This window comes from Tenrec ecaudatus, chromosome 11 (genome assembly GCF_050624435.1).
Source record: "Tenrec ecaudatus isolate mTenEca1 chromosome 11, mTenEca1.hap1, whole genome shotgun sequence".
In the NCBI taxonomy this organism is placed as follows: domain Eukaryota; kingdom Metazoa; phylum Chordata; class Mammalia; order Afrosoricida; family Tenrecidae; genus Tenrec; species Tenrec ecaudatus.
Genome location: NC_134540.1, coordinates 13,331,072 through 13,356,120, shown reverse-complemented (window position 1 = coordinate 13,356,120; position 25,049 = coordinate 13,331,072). Strand labels below are relative to the sequence as shown.

The 25,049-nt window shown below is 42.4% G+C and overlaps 1 protein-coding gene and 1 pseudogene across 1 annotated transcript; one reads left to right on the top strand and one right to left on the bottom strand.

Moving 5' to 3' along the window:
• Positions 1 to 6,239: 6,239 nt before the first annotated feature.
• On the top strand, positions 6,240 to 24,754 carry LOC142461199 (cytoskeleton-associated protein 2-like). Its single transcript, XM_075562881.1, has 8 exons — positions 6,240 to 6,407; positions 10,383 to 10,449; positions 10,567 to 11,435; positions 11,959 to 12,163; positions 13,217 to 13,387; positions 15,112 to 15,181; positions 21,948 to 22,203; positions 22,951 to 24,754. The coding sequence occupies exons 2-8, from the start codon at positions 10,396 to 10,398 to the stop codon at positions 23,210 to 23,212; spliced, it is 1,887 nt and encodes a 628-aa protein (XP_075418996.1). The 5' UTR covers positions 6,240 to 6,407; positions 10,383 to 10,395; the 3' UTR covers positions 23,213 to 24,754.
• On the bottom strand, positions 20,229 to 21,018 carry LOC142461201 (proteasome activator complex subunit 1 pseudogene; annotated as a pseudogene).
• Positions 24,755 to 25,049: the final 295 nt, after the last annotated feature.

Below are 25,049 nucleotides of genomic sequence, written 5' to 3'. Positions count from 1 at the left end.
ACTCAGCACAGAAAATTATGTGGAACAAAGAACCAGAAACAACACTGATAGTTGGGTTTATTGTGCCAATCTGGGCAATAGGAACATGTGAGATTAATCAGATCACAGTTTGATTGGAAGGCAAAGAGATAAGGGCTCTGCAAAGCCCACCCCTCTCTGTCTTGGTCTCTGGTGATTGGACCAGTGGACCAGCATGCTGCTGCTGTAGCACAGTATGCCTCAACCTGTGAGCTACACTACCTGTGAGCCAAGCCAACCCTTGGGTTGTGTCGCTAGAGCTTGAGGCTCCTTTGGGACCTGCTTTGCCACACTGCTGGTGCACTTGAGGCTGATGGATCCTGTCGCCTTGCAGTGCTTGCATTCAATATCCCATCCAGGCCTGCATTGCTAAGCTACTAAGCTACTACTGACTGTTGATGACCCACCCTGTTGCTTGCGGAAGGCAGTGGGAAGACTGCTGTCTGCTTCCTTGACCTTGGACCCAGCAGTCCGTGTGAGTTGAAGGACTTCCAGTATATTAACTGTTCTACCGAAGTGAGTTGAACTAAACTCTCTGTACTGCTCTATGGACTAATTAGCTGTTATATTCCTTCTCCATCTGTGTGTGTGTGTGTATATATATATATATAATCATAAGTGTCCTGGTTCCATTACTCTAGAGAACCCCGCCCCCACACACACAATGACATCAATAAAATAAAAAAGTCATACTTATTGATAACCACACGAAATGTACGCATACTAAGAGAGAATAGTGGAATGGATAAGAAACAGAACCTACCAATATGCTATCTACATGAGATACATTGTGCACAGACAAAACAGACTGAAAATCAAAGATTGGAAAACATATCAATCAATTGGCAATTTAAAAACTGCTGAAATTACAATATTAATTTCTGATAAAACAGGCTTTTAATGAAAAAGCCAGCATAAGAGGCAAGAAAAGGTATTATATAATGATTAAAGGGTCAAATAAACAAGAGGAAATAGCCATAATATCTATGCACCCAATGAAAAATTCTCAAAATACATTCATCAAACTCTTGTACAGAATTAAGAGAGAAAGTGAGAAATATATAATAACAGTGAGAGACTTTGTCATACTACTTTGTTATACTTACTGTGAAGAACACAATAAGTAAAAAGAAACTCAACAAAGGCAGACGAATTAAACAACACAATTTGCCAAATTGACCTCAGACACATACAGAACATTTCCCTCAATAGTAGTACATTATACATTCTTTTCCAGTACAAATGCAACTGTTCAAAATAGACCATAGGTTAGACCATAAAACATAAATTAAAAAAATAAAAATACTACAAGGTATCTTCTCAGATCAAAACACTATAAAATCATAATAGATTAAGGAGGGAAAATATTAAATACATAGATTTGAATAACATTCTGATTTTTAAATTACTTGAATTAGATATGAGTGAAAATACAATACACCAAAATGAAAACAATAAAAGCAGTGCCCAGAGGACAATTTATAGCAATAAACACATTGTGTTAGGCAGGGTTCTCTAGAGAAACAAAACCAGGACACTTATGAATACATGTATGGATAGGTTTAGACAGCGAGAAGGAATCTAACAGCTAATTAGCCCACACAGCAGTACACAGGGCTCAGTTCAACTCACTTTCACAGAACAGTTAATATACTGAAAGTCCTCCAGCTCACATAGGCTGCTGGTCCAAGGTCAAGGAAGCAGATGGCAGAGTCTTCCCTCAGGCAAGACAGGCAGTCTGCTGCAGGCAGCAGATAGCAGGGTGGGGCAGCAACAGGCAGTAGTAGCAAGTGAGCTTAGCAAAGTAGGCCGTGATGGGATCTCGAACTAAAGGGGTGCTAGGCGACAGGATGCACCAGCCTCAAGCTCAAGCCATGTGGGGCAGACTAGCACTAGCCACTGTAATGCCACCTTATTGACTACTAAATGACCTTCCTCCCTGTCCCAACTCGGAAAGTCCCACTAGTAATTGATTTTACAGTGTACTCTTATGTTCTAAAGATTAGAACATTGTCATTAACAATATTATTCCTTTTGATGTTTAACCAGGATATTACTATTTTTATTTTATCAACCAGGATGTTATACTCAATGCTGTATTCTGGAACACTCAGTAACTCTAAAGAATAATAACATTAATTTTGCTTTCTGCTTCTGTCCATGCTTGCTTAAGTCCTAGACAAATGATAACATGAGTTTTTTGCCTTTAAAGATGGACTAAAATGTCCACTTGGGATTGCAATCAAGGAGTCATTTTTAGATTCTTGCACTCCGGTTATAACTGAATAAAAGACTCTTCTACATTTCAAAACATTATAGTAGCTGTCAGTTATTTGAACCCACAGCAGATGTACACATCAGCAGCGTGGCAAAGCAGGTCTTGAAGAAGCCTTAATCTCTAGCAACATAGTCCACGGGTTGGCTTGGTCCACAGGTGGTGTAGCACAGGGTTGAGGCAAAGAACTAGCTCAAGCAGTAACATGCTGGCCCACTAGTCCAATCACCAGGGAGCAGGAGAGATGAGGCGGGCCTTGAAAAGTCATTCATCTCAGGAGTAGGAGAGAGTGGAGCACATCCTGGTCCACCAGGCTTTGAGGACGATGAGCCCATTAGAGCAGCCAGTCCACAGAAAGGACCACATAGCCAGCCCCACTATGAGACATGACGTCCCTCACTGACTCATGGCCCTGCAGGGGACAGCACCAGAGACACAGTATGGGAAGTGCGCCCAAACTGATCCCACCACACCGAGGCAAAGCACTGGGGGAGTACAGCAGAACAGCAAGGGAATACAGTGGCAAGGTCCCCAGGGAATGCTGAAGGTGGACTTTGGGGCCCAGACTTGGTGCCCCAACAGACTGGACTGGACAACACTCCTAAAGGCCAACAAACGATCCTTGAACTAACTACAAGCTTTTCTTTTTTTGTTGTGTTTTGCTTTGTTCTTGATCAGTGGTTTGTTGTTGTTTTCTTGTATATTGTTGCTTGGTTTTGCTCTGTCTTGTTTTTGTGCATGTTATTATCTCCACAGGTCTGTCTAAATAAGATAGGCTGGATAACAATCTGCAGGAGAAAACAATAGGACTGGCAGTTCGGGGGGACACGGAATAGGGGGGAGTGGGAGAAAAGGAAGTGATATTAACAAACCCAGGGACAAAGGAACAACAAGTGATCCAAATTGGTGGTGAGGTGGGTGTGGCAGGCCTAGTAGGGTATAATCAAGGGTAATGTAACCAAGAGGAATTGCTGAAACCCAGGTGGGGACTGAGCATGATAGTGGAACAGGAGGAAAGTCAAGGGAAATAGAGGAAAGAGCTGGGAGGCAAAGGGCATTTATAGAGGTCTAGATAAAGACATGTACATGTACAAATATATTTATATATGAGGATGTGGAAATAGATCTATGTGCCTATTTTTATAGGTTTAGTATTAAGGTAGCAGAAGGACATTGGGCCTCCACTCAAGTACTTCCTCAATGCAAGAATACTTTCTTCTATTAAATTGGCATTCTATGATGCTCACCTACCCGACAGTACTTCCTCAATGCAAGAATACTTTCTTCTATTAAATTGGCATTCTATGATGCTCACCTACCCGACGTAACTGCTGAAGACAAAGTGAGTGAATAAGCAAATGTGGTAAAGAAAGCTGATGGTGCCCGGCTATCAAACGATATAGTGTATGGGGTCTTAAAAGCTTGAGGGTAAACAAGCAGCCATCTAGCTCAGATGCAACAAAGCCCATATGGAGGAAGCACACCAACCTGTGCGATCACGAGGTGCTGAAGGGATCAATTATCAGGCATCAAAAATAAAAAATCATATCATTGGGTGCACACCTCCATGATACGATCGCTGAGGACAAATGGGTGCATAAGCAAATGTGGCAAAGAAAGCTGATGGTGCCCGGCTATCAAAAGGTATAGCATCTGGGATCTTAAAGGCTTGAAGATAAACAAGCAGCCATCTAGCTCAGAACCAACAAAGCCCACATGGAAGAAGCACACCAGCCTGTGCGATCACAGGTGTCGAAGGGATCAGGTATAAGGCATCATCAGAACAAAAACATTACCACAGTGAATGAGGGGAGGAGTGCAGAGTGGAGACCCAAAGCCCACTTGTCATCCACTGGAGGATAGATCCCCTTTCAGAGGGGTCTAGGGGAGGAGACGAGTCAGTCAAGGTGCAATGCAGCACCAATGAAAAATATAACTTTTCTCTAGTTCCTAAATGTTTCCTCACCCCACCCCTATCCCCCACTATCATGATCCAAATTCTACCTTGCAAGTCTGGCTAGACCAGAGGATTTACACTGGTACAGATAGGAACTGGAAACACAGGGAATCCAGGGCAATGATTCATTCAGGACCATTGGTGTGAGTGGCGATACTGGGAGGGTAGAGAGTAGGTTGGAAAGAGGGAACCGATTATAAGGATCTACATGTGACCTCCTCCCTGGGGGACGGAAGACAGACAGGTGGGTGAAGGGAGACATCGCAAAGGGCAAGATGTAACAAAATAATAATTTATAAATTATCAAGGGCTCATGAGGGAGGCGGGGAACAGGGAGGGAAGAGAAAAAATGACCTCATACCAGAGGCTTAAGTGGAGAACAAATGTTTTGAGAATGAGGAGGGCAATGAATGTACAGATGTGTTTTATACAATTGATGTATGTATGGATTGTGATAAGAGTTGTATGAGCCCCTAATGAAACAATTAAAAAATTATTTTTTTAAAAGAGTTCAGTGTTCATTATTGGAAACCCATAGGGGGCAGTTCTACCCTGCTGTATAGGGTCACAATGAATTGGAATCCACAGGATGGGATGGCCGTGACCACTACTACCAACTGCTTTGAAAGTGATCACATTAGAAGGCCCTGGATAGAGGGGGAGGAAATATGTGAAACAAAACTCAAAATTATACCAAGGCCTCACTTCCTGCCACTGAGTTGCTGCCAACTCATGGTGACCCTATAGGACTAGACGGACCTGCCCCTGTGTGTTTCCAAGATTTTAGTTCCAGAGGAGTAGAAAGCCCTATCTTTTGGTTTTGAACTGCTGACCTTGCAGTTAGCAGCCCAACAAATAACCACTATGCTAGCAGGGCTCCTTCACAAAGCATTTACTGATTGGATAGAGATTGGTGGATTGATTCCCTAAAACTATGGCCTTTAGGCACTCTTTAAGCCTGGAATTGAATTCACTCATGTGACTCAATTTTCACCCCCCAAATCGTTCTTGCAACTGAACGATAACACCAGGAGGTACACATTCCTTAGAACAATCACGCATTTGAGATCTAAACGGGCAGCATCTGCTCAAGGACCAAATTGAGAAGTCAGAAAGGATTAGGAATGGAAACGGAAAAGACGGGTGGAAGTGGAATGAGTGAGGTTATGTTGTGGGGATTGCAACCAATGACAGGACATAAAATGTGTATGAATGTCTGAATGGAAACCTTCACCCGGTTCACAAGTTACACAGACACAGACACACACACACACACACACACACGACATACATATACAAAGATACTTATTGAAAAATAAAATTGAAATGCTATTTTAGCTTCACAGGAAGATTTCAACCCCGGAGGGTAGGAGTCGTTTGTGTTTTTTTCTCCTCTTCTCCCCCTTCTTTGCACCTGATAGCTGGGTACAAAGCGTGGGCTCGCGTTTCAATCCCTCTCTACAAGCTGCGAGAACTTTGTGACCAATAACGTAGCTTCCCGTGGGAACGGGAGATAACATCCTGTTAGTGGAGGGAAATACGTGTGCGTCCAGCCTCCTCCTCAGCGAACATGCACATGCTTGAGAAGGGCAGCACACGAACACTCAGATATGTGTCCACGCTCGTCCTGGTACAACACCCCAAACCCACTGCCAGGCAGCCGAGTGGGGCTCATGCACCACATGCAGTTTCCTGGAGTCGGGAGATTAAGTGCCCCCTCATGGTTAGCCGCCCAACGCTAATCCCACGACGCCGCCAGAGCTCTGGCCCCGAGTACGGACTCCTGAAGATTGAGCGAACAAACGAGCGCGGCCAGGCGACTCCTTCCCAGATGCACAGGCTCCAGGAAAGCTGCTTCCGTTTGAAAACCAGAGTCGTCTTTAACTGAATGGATGCAAGCGCCGCCCAGCAACCGCGGCCCAGACCCCGCCCCTCGGCGCCCATTGGCCCTTTCAAGTCCAGCTGGGACCAATGGGCGGGGTCGGCGGCTACGCCGTGTTAGTGCAGAACTTCCCGCCGCTCCCCGAGCTCCCTGATTGCCTGCGTTCGGGAACTTGAAGGCAGGAGACCCCGGCCGTGAGCCCCTCGCTCCTCGCCCCGCGCTGCGCTGCGCTGCGCGAAGCACCCCGGTACCGAGCCCGCGGCCCTCGTTCGCCGGTGAGGGAAGGCCGAGCGCAGGGAGGGAGTCGCGGTGGCGGGAGCGACGCGAGCGGGAACCGATGGTCTGCCTGAGGGGCCGGGCGGACTGGCGGGCTGGCTGGGGAAGGTTTCGTACCTTGCTCGAGATTGTCCCCTGGGTGGCTGGGAACCGGCGACCCCTGTTTTACAAGGGTCCTGACCCGCTGGGTGGCCGGCCCCGAGGACCAGCGCCCCGCTGTCGCGCTGCCTGCGGGAGGTCACTGAGACAGTCGCCCGGCCTGTCCCTTGTGAAATGGATCCTGAAAGAGTAGTGTCCACCCGGTGGTGGGACTGCGCACTGGGCGCGGCCCGCGGGGGTTGTCCCCGGACCTAGCCGCTCACTGCGGGGCGCCGCGGGCCGTTGGGCGCCGGGGCGGGGGGCGGGGCGGGCCCCGGGACGGACTGCGCCTGCGCGGGCCGCGCAGGTGGCTGGTTCGGGGTAGAGCGCTTGTGTTTGCGTGGGAGAGGGTTTGCGCGTTCAAGCACACCACCTTGACCCAGGGCAGTGTGGATACTTCGTGATGCCAGGGCCCTCTGCACCCTGTTAATTCTGTGTCCTGCCACTGGGACAATAGGAATTGAAATGACTCACCCGATCCAGTGCTAGCGCATTAGGCACAACTCAGGGTCTTGGCTCTGGTCCCCAACGTTTAAAGCCTGGCGTCCGGAAACCGTTGGTTGACAATCATGTTATCCAGCTTTTTCAGTGCTGGCCAATCAGGGGGCAGTAAGAATACAACTCTTGCAGAGTGATTTTTTTTTTTTTTTACCAAATACTAGTTTTCACACACTCATTGCTATCGAGTTAACTTCAGGATTATTTCTGAAATGCAAAGAATGTGGAGTATTGTCTGTTCTGTGGACAATAAGGTCTTCTACATGGAGCGTTTTTCCTGATGCAACAGCCAGTCCTTTAGTTAACGATGTTCCTTGGTTCCTGCTGCTTGAAGGGATGTTGACTTGTCCATTTTGAGCGTTGTTGAAAGCAACCACCGACTGGTCTGTGTGAGATAGATGGGATTTAAAGCAAAGTCGAATTAGAACAACTGGAAGCATAGGAATCAATAAGAAACACAAACAAGAAGACATGTTCTTTCCCAAACTGACAGGAAAATCACATACTGGTCCAAGCGAAGTCATGTTTGTTGTGTTGGAGTTTTGAAATAGTATAGAGCTCTCTAATAAGTATTGTGAACATTTCTCAAAAAAACTCACTGCCAGGGAGTTAATTCTGACTCATAGCAACCCTATAGGGCAGGGTAGAACTGCCTCATGTGGGTTTCCAAGAGTATAACTCTTTATAGGAGTGGAAAAATCTCATCTTTCTCTGGCAAAGTGGCTAGAGATTTCAAACTATTGACCTTGTAGTTAGCAGCCCAATGTCACCAGGATTCTGTATGAGCAATGTAGGTCATTTAAATTTTAATAGTAGCCATATTAACAAATTTAAAATGAAATTGCTTTTAATCACATTTTATTTAATCTACTATGGCTATGTCCAAAACAGTATCATTACAACATGCAATTTATGTTCATAAAATGATTTTGAGAGAGAGGCTTTTACATTTTCATTTTTGGTACTATTCAACATTGGGTGTATATTTTATGCTTTCTGTTTATGTCAATTTGGACTTGTAAATGCTCACTACTAGTCACATGTGGTTGCTGGCAATATGCTGGTTTCAACTCAGAGTGCCCGTATGGGCCACAAATGAAAACCCTGCCCAGTTCTGCTCCATCCTCACAGTCACTGCTGTTTGAGCATATTGTTGCAGCCATTGTGTCAGCCCATCTCCTTGACAGTCTTCTTTTTGGTTGAGCCTCTATATTACAAAGCATCAGGTCGTTCTCCAGGGACTGGCCCCTCTTGATAATGGTCAAAGTAGGTGAGGCAAAGTCTTGCTACCCCTGCTTCCTAAGGAGCATTCTGGCAGGACTCCCTCCAACACAGACCTGTTTGTTCTCTGCCGATCATGGTGTTTTCAGTGCTGTATTGGGCCCCCAGCATCAGATCATTTTTTGTGTATAAATGAATTAACACTCCAGTAGGAACCGATTTTTTAAAAGTATGTGCACATACCAAATTTGTCATTTTTGTAATTTAACAAGATTTTTCTTCTTACTATATATGTTTTAAAAAATCCCCACTGCCATAGAATTCATTCCCCCTCCTAGCAGCCCTATATTGGGTTTACAAGGCAGTAACTCTTTTCAGGGGCATCCAGTCTCATTTTTCTCCTGATGAGTAGTTGGTGGGTTTGAATAACTGACCTTGCAGTTAGCAGTTCCACACTTAGCTGACAATGCCACCAGAGCTCCTTTTTAATATATGTAGGAAGCATTTCTGGATGGGTCCCAGAAATTAGATAGATAGTGTTTTTGAGGTTATTTAAATTATAAAAATAAGACATGGTTGTTGCAGATGCAGACCAAACGAAGGAAACATGTAAAGCAGAAACTAAAAGAATCCTTTCCCACTCTAGAGATAAACTCTAATAACATCCCCGAGGCTAATTTCATGCAATCTGAGAGCATGGATTTTGGAAGAATAAGGTCCTTGGGTAGGATCTATAAATTGGCCACTTATAGTTATGTGAGCCTGGGCAAGGTACTTGACCTTTTTGAGTCAATTTACTTATATTAAAAAAGGATCATAATATTTCCATAAACGTACTTTTGGAATTAAATGAGATCATGCATGTATTGTGCTATGCTTGGCATTTCATGAAAGCCTAAAAGTAGTAGCTATTACTTCATGAACCAGTAGCATTACATACTAGTGGACTAGTTCTTGACATTTTTTTCGACCTCTTCCTGGATTAGAAGGAAAGTCTCATTCTTTTAATTTGTATTTCTTCATGTTAGGTAGGATATTTATTAATCTATGTTATCTTTTAAAAAATATTTTGTCGTCTTTTTCCCCTCCTTTTTTTTTTTTTCCCCTCCTTTTATAACCACTCAGATCAATGTTTAGATCTGAGGGGTAAGGAATCTGGTGGGCTTTTATCTGTGAGCCTTCAGGTTTTTAAAAAGTTAAATAAAAAAATATTAAAAGTTCATTTTGTTGGGGCCTCATAGCTCTTATAACAATTCATACATCAAGTATATCAAGCACATTTGTACATATGTTGCCATGATTATTTTCTGAACATTTACTTTCTATTGGAGCCCTTGGGATGCCAAGCTCCTCTTTTTTTCCCTCTCTCCTTCCCCCCCCTTGTGACCCCTTGATAAATTGTAAATTATTATTTTCATATCTTACACTGACCACTGTCTCCTTTCACCTATGGTTTCTGTTGTTCAGGATGGTGGGGTATCGATCATTGCAATCTGTTCTCCCTTCCTCCCCTCCTCTCCTTATCTTCCCCCACCCTCCTGGTATCAATACTGATTTTACACTTGATCTTAGCCAGAAGGCCAAGAATCAATAATACTGATTTTTTAAAAATCATTTTATTGGGGCTCGATACAATTCTTATCACAATCCATACATCCATCCATTGTGTTGAGCACATTTGTACATTTGTTGCCATCATCATTCTCAAAACTGATTTTGTTTTTTAAAGAAAAACAGGTCTGTAGTTGCACAGCCATATCATCAAATCTAATAAGTAATAGTATCCCATTAAACTCCCCATAAATAAGGGTTGAATGGTTAGAGACAAGTGGTTTGCATAGAGCTCATCAAATGTGTACACATTTATGGAGGGGAGGGTGTTAAGTCTTTATAAGTATCTCTATATTTCTCATCCAGCTAATTAATAATACCACACTATAATAAAAATATTGGTTAGGACCAGTAAACCTCAGCTCAGTTATGCCTGAATATAAAATTTTAAATGATAAAATCAGAGTTAGCTATTATTCTGCTTCCCAAAAAAACAGTGGAATTGGGAATACATATATAATACCTGCACATATATATAATTTCTATTTTACGTTTTAAAATAATAGAGCCAAGAGAGTGATGACATCTGAGGACCAGTTCCAGGAAGGGACAAGCATTCTGAAACATAAAATGGTAAGCCATGGGCATACCACTTATAAATAAATGGTCCTTTCTCCCCTTTGTCCCTTTTAAAAACCTTTCTGACATAAGTTATTGGAAATACTGACTTTTCTTAAATAACTCTTTTAGGCTGATAAAGAAAATGCCAATAAATCTGCATGGAGTGAAAATAATGTAATGATGGGAAAAAATTATATTCCTTTAAAACCAAATGAATTAAGCAATTCAACTATAGCTCTTGATATACATAATTGTGAGGACAATAATCAAGATCTCTCATTTATACCAATTAAAGATGATCTTCAAATTCAACATACGTCCTTTAACCAGACATTTCCTCTTAAAAGCAATAGTAAAGAAAACCAAGTGCCTGTAGGAAAATCAAAGCAAGATGTCAAGGTGCTCAAGAAACCTGTGCTTGGATTGTATCGTGGGAAAGTTGTTGAGTCTAAGATTAATTCATTCAGAAAACCTCTGCAAGTCAAAGACGAAAGTTCTGCAGCAAACAAGAAACTGTCAACAACTCTCCCAAATGCCACCAAGCCGCCGCCTGTGAACACCAGCAGTGGGACAGTGGAAACGGATAAGGCCTCGAAGGTGACTCCTTCCACGAATCCGGGCAGCACGGCCTCTCAGAACAGACAGCTTCTGCGGCCTCCTATCAGAAGCCACCAGGGCAATACTCAGGCCAAGGGGAAGCAAGGCATCAGTAGAACCTCCGCCAATGTTACCGTTCGGAAGGGGCCTGGTAGTAAAGAATTAACTCAAGTGAAACCCCATCTATCTAGTGTCAGACCCAGTGCTTCTCAGGACATGAAAAGAAACGGGGTACCCTCGAGAAACACAGCATGTGACCTCGTAGCCAGGCCTGCCTCCTCTTCTAAGATCAAACTGATGGAAAAGTCAAAACCCACCGACCAACGAAGACATACTATAGTAGCGAAGACCAGTGCCCACAGTAAACCAGCTCAGCCCAGGGAAATTGCAGAGCAGAGGAGGTGAGTAGATGATATTTGATTACCTTTATTTTTTATAGCGCTGTCTTTGTGAGTGTGGTTTGCCTTTTCCATGGATGCCTTAGGATTTTCTTGTGCCTTCTTTAATGTCCTTTGCAGACAATGTTAAGTCTGTGTATATTGTAGACCTATAGGATAAGTCACAGTGTCTGGGTTTGTTTTATGAGTTCAAACACTTAATAAAGATTGGAAAATACTTTGTAAACACAACCATTTTAAAAAGCATTCTGTATGTGCTTTTTACAATTGATGTATGTATATGTATGGACTGTGATAAAAGTTGTATGAGCCCCTAATAAAACGTTTAAAACCAAAAATAAATAAATAAAAATAAAAAGCATTCTGTGAGGGTCTTTGTGCATGCCATTGACTGTTATGTGCAATGTTTCCTTCTTCAGATTTGTGAACTATGAATGTACCACTAGTTTCAAACCACTTACGTTTTTTCTTTGGGTGTTCTGTCATAAGGATCACAGTCCTGTTTATGCTCTGCTTCTGACCATAGAGTGCCTCTGACTGAGTGCAAAGCTGACAGAGGAAGGGTGCCAAAGGGGCCTCCGAGCTCGGTAGTGACACAGGCCGAGCCCGAGGGGCCGAATGGGAAACCAGTGGGGTCCTTCTGGAAGACCATGGCCGAAGAAGACGAGCAAAGACTGTTCACTGAGAAAGTCAACAAGACGTTTTCTGAATGCCTGAGCCTGATCAGTGAGGTATGTCGTGTTTGTCTTCTCTCTTTGTAGCGTTTTATAGTGTGTAGATGATCAGTGTAAACAGCTCTTTAAATCGCACTGCCAGTCTTTTTGACTAAGTTATGTCGAGGATGTTATGGTGACTTAATGTGAGATTGTGTCTCAAATGCCTTTACTGAAAGAGCCCCAATGGCACAGTGGTTATGCACTTGCCTTCTAACGGAAAGATCAGCGGTTCAACCCCACCCCTCCAACCCTCTGCAGGGAAAGATGTTGCAGTCGGCAGGAACCCCCTTTGGGCATTTCTACTCTGCCCTACAGGGTTGCTGTAAGTTTGAAGCAGCTCATTGACCGTGGGTTTAGTTTTTAACTGACGGCATTTTGTGCTGAGTTCATGTACCTGTATCAAGGGGGTTGGCGGTGTTGTCTGAGCATAAAAATGGTATTCCTCTAAGACAGTGAGTGGTTCTCAGCCTTCCTAATGCCGCGACCCTTTATATAGTTCCTCATGTTGTGGTGACCCCCACCCCAACCATAAAAGTATTTTCGTTGCTACTACTTCACTGTCATTTTGCTACTGTTATGAATCAGGCAACCCCTGTGAAAGGGTCATTTGACCCTCAAAGGGGTCATAACCCCCAGGTTGAGAACCATTGCTCTAAGATGTTTAGATAGAGTAGACTTGCAGTGGATTGTCATTTTCTTTGATACTGCTATTTCTAGTTTTTGACAATTCAAACATGTTTGCCATGCATTTTTCCCCATCGTTATTAGTTAACAAATGAAATCTCAGAATATAGAAGAGGATCAACTTTAAAACCAAGTAAAGTGTCAGTCATTTTTACTATCCTGATACTTTATTTTCTGCCACTTAATGCTCATGAATAGTCACCTTCTGACTAACCATTCAATATTAGTCTGGAGTAACTTATTTTAGTCATAATGAATATGCTTTCATAACTTTTTATAGCAACTATCTTTATCATTTATCATAATTTTCATATATGTAAACCATTACTTATTCATAATTTATAGACTAAAAAATATATGCTACTTTATTTCTTGCTCTTTCAGGGCTGCCCCAAAGAAGAAATATTGATCACACTCAATGACCTGATTAAAAATATTCCAGATGCCACAAAACTTGTTAAGTATTGGGTATGCCTTGCACGCCTTGAACCAATCACAAGTCCAATTGAAAACATTATTGCTATCTACGAGAAGGCCATCCTGGCAGGGGCTCAGGTGAGATAAAACCTCATCTTAAAGCCGGGTCAGTGGTGTTGACTTGTTTCAGGACACATCGCAGTGTGACTGGGTAAAATGTAGGTTCTGTACGGGGAGTGACGGGACGCTGTTCCTCAGCAGCCTAGAACATTGCCTGTGGGATCGAGATGGAGCTTAGAGAAGGATGTAAGCATAAGTGTTAATTTACTAAAACTTACGAAGAGAAATAGCTGAGCATTTGTCATTTTGATTTCATAATCGAGAAGTCTAGGAAACTCAACTTTTAGTATTAAGATTTACTTATTGAATATAAAGCCAACAGTTAAAATCAATATTTTTAATGTCATCAAGTGAAAATAACCTCACCTTCAGAATATGCTTGAGCTGCATACTCACAGAAAAGCAGAGTAGATCCTTTGTGCACGCGCATAGAAGAGAACAGCAAACTGGTTTCCTGGTGTTACTGCTATGATAGTGATTTGTTGCCATAATCTCTCTTCGTAGTTGATTGGTAATTAAACAAGCAAACAAACAAACAAACAAACTTGGTATAGGATAAATTCCACCCTGAGGTTTTTGTTTGGTTGATTTTGTTTTTAGGCAAATGTCCCAACATGTATTTCTTTCTTAAAAATTACTTGCGTAGATTTTGTTTTCTTCCTTTTAGCCTTTCCTTAAGGAAAGTATTCACTCTGGTTTTAGTGAAGCCAGGGTTGTATTTGACCTTTCACTTGAATTAGAGTTTACATAGTTAGCATATAGTTTCTCAAGGACTAATAATTATATGTAAAACACTAGGCTGAAGAGTAATCATTTTTAATAAGATCCCACTTGGAAATGAGTGTCAGATACGCAGTACTTTGAAGGTACAAGGAAAATTACCAAGGCAGCTTAGGGCAGTGTAGTTTGGATGCCTAACTGGTACAAAGGCTGCACATGAAAAGAAGTCTTATGTTGAGAAAGGTTCAGCACCAGACCAGAAATTGGAAAACAAGGATTGAAACTAGGCAAGGAAATGAAAAAGATGAATGGGTAAGAAGTTCAAGACGCAGTTGGCGAACTATGAGCCAGGTTACCTTTTTACATTATATATATATATATATATATATATATATATATATATATATATATATATATATATATATATATATATATATATTGTGTGTGTGTGTGTGTGTGTGTGTGGCAATAGCAGTCATAGTAGCTCAGAGGTACATAGTAGTTAAAGTGCTTAGCTGCTAACTTAAAAGGTGAGTGATTTAGATCCCCTAGCAGTTCCACAGAAGAAAAATGTGGCAGCCTGGTACAGTGAAGATGATAGTCTTGAACACCCTATGGGAAAGCTCCACTGTGTCCTGTAGGGACTCTGTGAGTCTGAGTCAACTTGACAGCCATGGGTTTGGTTTCTGGTTTTAAGAATGGCAATCTGCTACTCTTCTTACTTTGCCCTATCAAGCAAGCAGTAGTAATTATCAAAGATTTAAGAAAAAATGATGGGGGAAATTTTGAACTTCTGAAATTCTATCTTGGATATTTGTTTTTCATTCCATAAATAGTAAAAGACAGCCATTTTACACAGTTAATGGAAAAATAAGTGTTGTGAGAAGCCCAGTTAAAGAACCACTGTTGTATTTTTACAATGAAATCTTCATCACTGTGATTTTACTATTTTCAACATGGACTGTCTAGTTACTGTATGAGAACACAAAATTTACACCTTTACTTTCTTCATTAAAAAAAAGCCTATTGAAGAGATGAGACATGCAATTGCAGATATTCTAACAGTGAAGAATCAAGAAAAAGTTCATTTGGGTAAGTTATGACTTTGCTTTCCTTCAACTGAATTGAGAGTTTACTCAATTTATTACAATACCTTTTTTCTTTTCTCATAATTTTTAAAATATGCAGATTGTTACTTTCCTCCGACTTCTGTTTAGCCCGCTTCTGAGATAACAAGATTTATGTCTGATGAAGAATATTTTATTAGGAGAGCTGATTTAAAATCTAGACTGGTCATGTGTTTGAAAGTTACTTCACCTTCTCTCTAGTCCTTCTTTTCCTGACTTAAAAATTAAAGTGGGGCAGTTTGTTTGACCATGAGGAGCCCTGACAGTGCACTGTGGTTAGGCGGCAGTGCAAATCCGCCAGCACTTGTCCAGAGAAAGAGAAGGCTGCTGCTCCCATAACAGCTTGAGACTGCGTGCCCGTGAGTTTTGGTTTGGGACTATAGAGAAGCTCATTCAAGAATTTTCTTTTCTGTCATTAGTAGATACAGATACGATATGAGATTCATTAGCTTTGGATGCATAAAATGGAAACGTTTCCTAGACTCAGCTTATAAAAGCAATAAAAGAAACAATCCATTGCCTTTTGAGTCAAAGTGACCCTCTAAGACAGAACAACTGCCCCGTAGGGTTTCCATTGGAAGCAGACTGCCACCTCATTTTCCAGGAAAACAGCTAGTGGGTTGAGCCAGTGACTTTTCAGTTAACAGACAAGTGCTTAGCCGCCGCAGCCCCAGGACTTGTTAGAATGAAATGTAAGCACTCTATGTAGATAAATATTGGTAGATATACAAGGTCATTGCTGTCCATCCAATAACCCTCATAGTGACACTCTAGGAAAGAATAGAACTGCCCCAAAGCGTTTCCAAGTTTGTAATCTTTATGAAAGCAGACTGCTTCATCTTTCTCCCTCAGAGTGGATTTGAACTGCTGAATTTCCTGTTGACATCTTCCCTTTGTGCAAACCAGAGATAATGTTAATATCTGCCTCAAGATTGTTGGGATTATTGAGTGAAAGGATACAAACAAAACAGGCATTTTAATCTGTGCTCGTAGCAAGTTCATTAAACATTAGGTGTTGTTAATAGTAATATGCTAAGTGGGGGAAGAAGTCACTACATTTAACTGTAGCCTAATTTATTTTCTGGTTAGAACAGTTTCCATTTTTTTGCTGTAATATTGTATATTACCAAATTAGTAAATAATTGGAACACTTACATGCTGAGGGACCCTTGTGGTGCCATGGTTGCATGCTTGCCTACTAACAGAAAGGTCAGCTGTTCAAACCCACCAGTGGCTCCATGGAAAAAAAAGCCCTGGTCATCTACTGCGATACAGATTACAGCCTAGGGGGAAACATGAGGAGCTAATACCAAGGGCTCGAGGAGAAAGAAAATGTTTTGAAAATGCTAATGGCAACAAATGTGCTGACACAATGGATGTATGTATGGATTATGATAAGAGTTGTATGAGCCCCAATAAAATGATTTCAAAAAAAAGATGACAGCCTAGGAAAGCTGATGGGCAGTACCACTGCTTCATATAGAGGTTTACTCTGAGACGGAACAGGCTCCATGGGGCACAGCAGCAACTGTGATCCCATAGTTTGTTTCCTTGTTTGCTTGCATCAGGTTGTTTTGATTATTTTTATCAGGAATCACTTGGAATTCTTTAAGGTTCCTAATTGATGCTTCCACATTGATCTCCAGAGTATTTACAAATACTCTTTTTGTTTAGTACCAAAACGAATTTAATATATTCTAGGTCAAGTACTAAATACTAAATAAAATTCAAGATCTTACCAAATTTCTAAATTGTGTTACAAAAGTTTTGATTTTGTTTAATATATAAAAAACTACAATCCTAACTAGTTTCTGAGGAGATGATATATTGTCAGTATGTTTAGCTGAACAGGAAATATTTCCATTTGTGGTGGCTATTAATAGGCCCCAGGAGAGCATGCATATATTCTGATCTTACTCGTAACGTTTAACGAAGGGGCTTGAGAAAGAATGGTCAAAGAGATAGAGGAAAACCAGGAAATACTAGTCACTACAAACAAAAGGGGGACAAAGGAAAAGGATATCCTGACCTCTCTTATGTGCTAAGGAGGAAAGTAGAAAGTATTTCATAAGCAGAGCAGTCTTCCAAAAGTTGTGTGATAATTATATGTACAGCAACAACTCCCCTCCCCCTGCAAAAAGAGCCTAGTAAAAAGCAGCTGAGACTACTTATGTATAACTAAACCCATAACCCTTCATGAGGTAGGGTTCCTTGGTTTGAAGTTTTAGGGTCAGGGTTTCACGGGAAAATCCCAGTTAATTGCTCTAATCACATGAGTGCTTCTGCTTCAGACCTCTTGTTCTTTGTGTAGTGCATGGGGTCTTAAACGCTTAGAAGCGTTGAATTATAGATCAATGACACTGTTTAAAACAAACGTGTACGCAGCCCATCTAAGATACACCAACTGGTCTCTGCCTGGAGCAACAGAGGGAGGATAGTTGGAGGGGAAGAGGAAGAGGTATGGAATGTGTGATAATTGTCTCCATGAACAAATGCTGCTTTTCCCGTGACATCAAAAGAACTGGATGATTCTACTATTACAGAACAACCTATATGGTATCAAATTGACGGCGGCAACTTGAAAGATTAGATGGGAAACTTAGAGGGCAGTTCATTTATGTTAGTGGGATAAGAACAACTCGAGAAAAGGGGAGGTAGAGTGGCATCCACCTGGACGAATAGAGCCCATGTCACTGAGTTATACATTTAGAAATGGATAATTGGGTATATGTTCTGCTGTGTATTTCCTCAACAAAATATTCTCTATAAAAAATCGCTATTAAGGACAAAAGAGCCACCTTATAATTTTCACTGGCAGTAGAGATACATTAGAGAAAAAGAATATTAAGTAAAACTGGTGGTAGCTGAATAAAGATAATATTCTTTTCCTATTTTAGGATTCCATCAGTAAGAATCCATTTTACTTGTTATTGTTAAGTGCCATTGAGTCAGTTACAACCCATAGCAATCCTATGCTTAACAGAAGAAACACTGCCCACTGCTACGCCATCCTCACAATTGTTCCTATGCCTGAGCCCATTGCTGCAGCCACTGTGTCCATCCATCTCCTGAGGGCTGTCCTCTTTTTCACTGCCCTTTTACCCAGCATGATGTCCTTCTCCAGGCATCTCTCCTGACAACATGTCCAAAGTATGTAAGATGAAACCTTGCACTTCTTGCCTCCAAGGAGCACTCTTCCAAGACGGCTGCCTTTGTAGCAGTGCAGGTCCTTTCAGTCTTCTTCACCAGCACCACCATTCAAATGCACCAGTTCTTCAGTCTTCCTTATTCGGCGTTCACTTTTCACATGTATATGAGGCAATAGAAAATACCTTGGCTCGAGTCAGGTGCACATTTGTCCTGAAAGTAACATCCTTGCTTTACAGCACTCTAAAGAGGTCTTATGCAGCAGATTCACCTAATGCAGTGCATCCTTTGATCTCTTGGCGGCTTCCATGAGCATTGATTGTGGATCCACGTAAGACGAAGTCCTTTACTTTTTTTCTCTATCATGATGTTCACTATTGGTCCAGTTGTGAAGAATTGGGTCGTCTTCGCATTAAATTATAATCCACACTGGAAGCTGCAATCCATGATCTCCATCAGCAAATGCTTCAAGTCCTCCCACTTGGAGCACGTAAGGTGGTGTCAGCTGCAGATCGCAGGTTGTTAAGAAGCCTTCCTCGCAATCCGACCCTGCACTCATCTTCACATAACGCAGCTGCTCTGATGATGGGCGCAGCATGCGGTTCAGCAAGCGTGGAGAGAGGACAACTCTGACGCACCTCTTTCCTGATTTTAAACCATGCAGTGTTCCCTTGTGCTGTTTGAAAAACTGCCTCTATCTATGTACAAGTTCCACGTGAGCACAAGGAAGTGTCCTGGAATCCCCACTCTTGTCAAGGTTGTTCATCGTTTGTTACGAGCCACACAGTTGAATGCTTTGGCATAGTCAGTAAAGCACAAGTAAGCATCTTTCTGATTTTCCAAGAGCCATCTGCCAGCAGCAGTGTTAATTAACCCTGTTCCATGTCTTTTCTACATTTGTCTCGAAGCTCTGGTTGTTCTTGGCCCTGTACTGCTGCAACCATCGCTGGATGATGTCGGGGAAACGTTGCACTTGCACGTGGTTTCAGTGGGCTGTTCCTTCACTGGAGCATTCCATTGAGTCGCCTTTCTTGAGAACGGGCACAAATACGATCTCTTCCAGTCAGTTGGCCAAGTAGATGTCTTGCAGATTTCCTGGCAGAGATAAGTCCAATAGCAGTCCATGTCAGCTCCCTAATGCCTAGGATCGCGATCTTTATGTGTTCCACTGCCCATTGCTGAGGTTCATGCTTCGCACATTTCAAATCCCATCATTAGCAGGCTTTTGCAGCTGGTTCTTACTTTGAGTGGCACCTCACGAGCAAAGGAAGAGTCCGAAGGCTCCACTGCCACAGGCTTTACTCCATTCTCATCACCACGGCCGACTCCACTCTGAGAAAGCAGCCTCTTCTCAGTCACACTTTGAGTGTCCTCGGACTCAAATGAGGACCCATTCTCTGGCACTGTCTCCAACTGTGTTCCGCTTCCATTCATTAGGTCGTTGGTATCTGACAATGTTTCAAAGCCGTGCGTAAGGTTTTCAGCAGCTATCTCCTCTGAAGGGGGGAGCCAACTCCTCCTTTGTTGTCGGTGCTTAGTCTGGAAGCGCCACTGAAACCTGTTCACTGTGGGTGACCCTGCCGGCATTTGAAACACTAGTGCCATCGCTTCCAGCGTCACAGCAACAAACAAACCACCACAGTGCGACACACTTGACAGACAAGTGGTGGACATTTACTTTGTCATCACATTTTCGTGGTTTCCTCTTGGTTGTGAAAGTTCCTCAGGCTTTCCTTGTTAGTTTTGTTTTGGTTTTTTAATGGCGTGGCTGTATTTATTGCACCTGGGCGGCAAGGTGAGAGGGAACCCCTTAGGAGAAATTTAGGAGGCAAGTTCCCAATAAAGGCAGGAGCGTCTCTGCCGTGCCCATCACAGAATGAGAGGAGAGCGGAGGCCTCAATAGATCATGCCCTTTGTCTCTCCCCTCGGCTTCTTGAGCTTTTCGAAGGTCTTCAGGATGATGTCATACAGCACAGCATAAGCATTCCGGATCTCCATGACCATCAGTCGGATATCCCAGTACTCCGCCTCATCCAGCTCATGCCCCAGCTGCCGAAGTCACCCACGTGGGGCTGCTTGGCTGCCTTGGCCACTGCATCACCCGGCTCAGAGAAATACTTGGAGATCTGGGTGTGGAAGCCTTCAGCTTGGTGTGAAGACTGGTCATCAGTTCTAACATCTTTTCCTGAACAGCAACTCCAAAGTTGTTGCCATCATCAATCCGAGGGATCAGTAGCTGCAACCAGGTGGTGACCAGGTTGAGCTGTTCAGTGACATCTTTAATCTCTGGCTTCAGGAGCTCCAAGAGCCCCACGATCTGACCTTTATCTCCATCTTCCCCTTTCTTCTTTTCCTCCTTACCTTCCTTCTCCTGCTCTTTCCTCCGCTCCTCCTTCTCCTTCTCCTTGACTGGATCAGGCACTGGGATGTCTAATGGTGCCTGGAGTTGGCTCAGGTTGGCTTCATTGAGAGCTGGCTCCTTTAAAAATGCATCCAAGTCAGAAATCTTCTTGGGGAAATAGCTCCCTAGCAGGTTTTCTGTCTTGGTACACAGGTCCTCCTGGAACACATCCACCTTGGCTTGGGCATCAGGCTGGACCCTGAGTGTGGTCATGGCTGGGGAGGGGGCCCTTATGCGGCGTGAGGAGCAAAGAGAGAGCATGGGGAAGGGCTTGTTTTGGTTTTATTGTGGCACTAAAATATATCTAACAGAAAATTAACTGTTTAAGCTACTTTTGAATATCCAATTTAATGTTATACAACTATCACCTCTTTCTGTCTCTGAAACTTGCTGACTCCATGTGGAAATTCTGTAACCGTTAAACAATAATACCCTATTCTTCTCTTCTTCCAGTCCCTGTAACCACAGACCTCTTGCCTGCTTCTATGGACTTGCTTACTTTAGAGCTGTCATAATTGCCCTTTCATGTCTGGCTTATTTTATTTAGCATAATGTTTTCAAGGCTCACCATGAAATAATGACATGTAGCAGGACTTCGTTTCACTTTATGGCAACTTGGTATTCTGTTGTATTTATCTACTACATTTTATTTATACATTCATCCCTTTTGGTTGTTTTAGATAATGCTGTCATGAGCCACATACAAGCATCTGTTCAAGTCCAGTGAAATGACCGGGTCCCATGTTAATTTAACGTTTAGATTTTTGAGGATTGTCAACATTTTCCAGTCACTGTTACATTCCTACCAACAACAAGGGCTCTGATGTCCCATATCCTTGTCAACACGTGTTACCTTGCATTTGATAATAGGTGTTCTGCATGGGGGGCTATCTCATTGTGATTTCTCCAGTAATTTTTTGCCAAACTCCTTGCAAGGAATATATTGAGTTCATTATAATCCAGTAGCTGTCTATCTGAGCTTACCACCTCCTCCCCTCACTCCTGTTCAATAGATGGCAGCCTAGAAAATTATAGCCTGCTCAAAAAAAGCTATAGCTAAGAGATGACAGTCTGTTTCTCTTGTTTTGATATTTTGGTCAACTAGAACTAACTGAAATGTCTTCTGATTTTATGCTTAAAATAAGACCAAAGCCTAATCTATGAAAAAATGCATTCTGTGCAGGAGAGAGTCGTGAGGAGACCTGGGAAGCAAAGACACAAGATCAAGAGGTCAACACTGAAGACCAAGGGGTCCCCCCAGAACCGGGAAAGCCGAAAATGGAAACCAAGCATCGTAAGAGTGTGGGGTTTCATGGTTGTGAAAAAGAGCAGGAAGACGCAACAACAGAGCCAGCAAGTGCCGAGAAAACGCCCGGGAAAGAGTCCCAGGACAGTTGCATGATTAAATATAATGTGTCCACCACCCCATACTTGCAGAGGTAAGCTTCAGAGTGCAGGGTGCTTCATTGTTAGGCGTTTGGAGTAAGGGTAGTATTTCTGACAGTAGAGAGGGTTTGAAACAGATGGAACGTGTTCCCCCTTGAATGTTTCCCCCTTGAATGTTTCCCCCTTGAACGTGTTCCTCCTTGAATGTTTCCCCCTTGAACGTGTTCCCCTTGAATGTTTCCCCCTTGAACGTGTTCCCCTTGAATGTTTCCCCCTTGAATGTTTCCCCCTTGAACGTGTTCCCCTTGAATGTTTCCCCCTTGAATGTTTCCCCCTTGAATGTTCCCCCTTGAACGTGTTCCCCTTGAATGTTCCCCCTTGAACGTGTTCCCCTTGAATGTTTCCCCCTTGAATGTTTCCCCCTTGAATGTTTCCCCCTTGAACGTGTTCCCCTTGAATGTTCCCCTTGAAACACCGTGTTGCTTTCCTTTTCTCTCAAGAGTGCCGTTTGGAAAGCTGACATTCAAATGGCTTTTCTCTAATCCCTCACCGTGTATTGCTAATACCAGCAGGGTTGGATTGTATTCTGCGCATACTTACAGCCTACTTATTTCTACCATGTTCAAGTTCTAACATCAGGTAGAGAAAAGAGTTAAGTTCCTCACTTTTAGGAGCTTCCTGCCCCGTCCCTTTCTGTGAGACACGCTGCCAGTGGTTGTCATGTGCCCAAGATAGTACAGTAACTGGCATGGAAGAACACAGCAAAAGTTATTCACACATGCTTTTGAACTTTTTTTCAGTGTCAAAAACAAGATTTTATTTGATGAACCCAATTCGATATTTAAAGAGCTCAAGTTTCTAACACCGGTGAGACGGTCACGACGGCTTCAAGATAAGCTCTCAAAATTGCCAGAGATGCTGAAAGACCATTATCCTTGTGTGTCTTCATTAGAACAGTTAACAGAGTTGGGAAGTGACACCGACGCCTTCGTGTGCCGCCCGAATGCAGCCCTGGGCCGGATGTACTCGGAAATGGAGGCCACGGAGGAGAAGTCCAACTGACACGGATGATGGGCTTTATTACTCTTTTCTTCCTTTCCCGTTCTCCTGTGTTTTGTGACTGCATCTCTCAGGTCTGGCGGGGCCGGGTACTCATGTGTTGAGGGTATTCATGGCAGTGAGCTCCTTGATGGACTTTCACATCACAGCAGGAGGGCGTTTTGTGCAGCAGAATCCCAACCTGCTCTGTCAGTTTCAACAGAGACCACGTTTTTCTTGAAGGTGTAGTGCACGCTGTTCCTTGAGCATCAAGTATCCTAATGTTCACTCTTCACTTTTAAGAAGCCTAAAATCACAGCCACTTTACATCGCTGAATGTAACTACAGTTAAGTAGAGCTACAGTAGTGCATTATTAGAAAATGAGGTGTGCTAGAGTAAAATTGATCATTTTTCATGGACATATTTTCAAAATTTCTGACACAACCTCCTTGTTAAAGATAGCGTACTCTCAGAGATCTTTCCTTGATGGTTCTTGATCAGTATGAAACCCAATAATTGTAATGTATTACATAGTAAGACATTTAAAATGTACGAGCCTGCTTTTTCTCCAGATCCGTTACCAGAGTACTGTGTGTTTTGTGTCCCTTAGACAGCCTGTGGTTGTGCACCTTTCATTAATGCTACAGAGCTAGTCTCCGTGTCTTCTTGGTCTCTTCCTTTTTCTGTGCAACTGAGGTCCCCAAGAAGAGGAGCTGGCTCGGGACACTCTCTCTGAACAAGGTGTTGATGGAGGAAAGCCAGAGGTGTTGTGTCTAGCGGATAGCTTCAGCTTCACGCTAGTCTGATCTCTTTTGTACTTGCCTCTCTAAAATGTTGAAATCTTGCCTTGCAGAGCTTCCTTGGTAGTTTATGCAGACGACTAGACTGGAGCGAGGGGAGGAATATGCACCACGTAGGAAAGGTCATTCTACTGCAGGTAGCATTCCTAAAAAAACTAATACTTTTTTAATACCTTTCTTCCACATGATATAAAGACCTATAACGTCACTCATAAATCATGTCCCTGTAAACTGGACAGTTATATACACTAAACAGTTTTCTTTTTACATAGACATACTACCTACATTTTGAGAAAAAATGATTTTTTGTAAAATGTCAGCTTTAGAACTATGTACCTAGTATGCCTGTATTTGCAGATCACATACGTGGTCTCAGCTGTGTTCGTTATTTATGTAAAAACACCTGTTTCTGTTCTATTTATTGTTATCTCCTGTTTAGAGAGTAGGATTTTTAGTCTTTTTTAATAGTGCCCCTAGTTTGTATACAATAAATTAAAATACTCTAATCATGGTGTTCCAATGAAATTTATTTCAACAAATATTTTATAAAATGTAAATTCCAATTAATTAATTTGGGCCTTGCCTTTATAATAGAGTAAGTTTTTGACATATAACTGTGTTTCATGGTGCATTTCCTTGTTAAAAATCATCATTGATATGCGTATCTAAAAATTTATCTTTTTTTTCCTTTTCATTTTAACAGAAACAGTAACAAGCTCTTCGATGTATTTTTTGTGCTATACGTGAATCACCCCAAACATGCTGTTTTGAAATAAACTTCCATGTATTTTCTATCACCTCTGTAATACCTCTGCCATGTAGTTCCTTTGCCCAAATTCCACAGCTTGAAATACTTCAGTGAAGAGACCTTAGAGAAACAGTTTTAAGGTAGGCAAGTTATTAAGAGTGTTTCTTTTTCTTCTCCCTTGAATAAAAATCTCTCTAAATGGCCCTACTTCAAAAAGATGCACGGGGACTAGGGGAGGGCAGGGGTTTATAATGTAGGGATAACAAGCTGCTGCCAGGAGCCAATATTCTCATCAGCCAGGAAGCTCGCTGA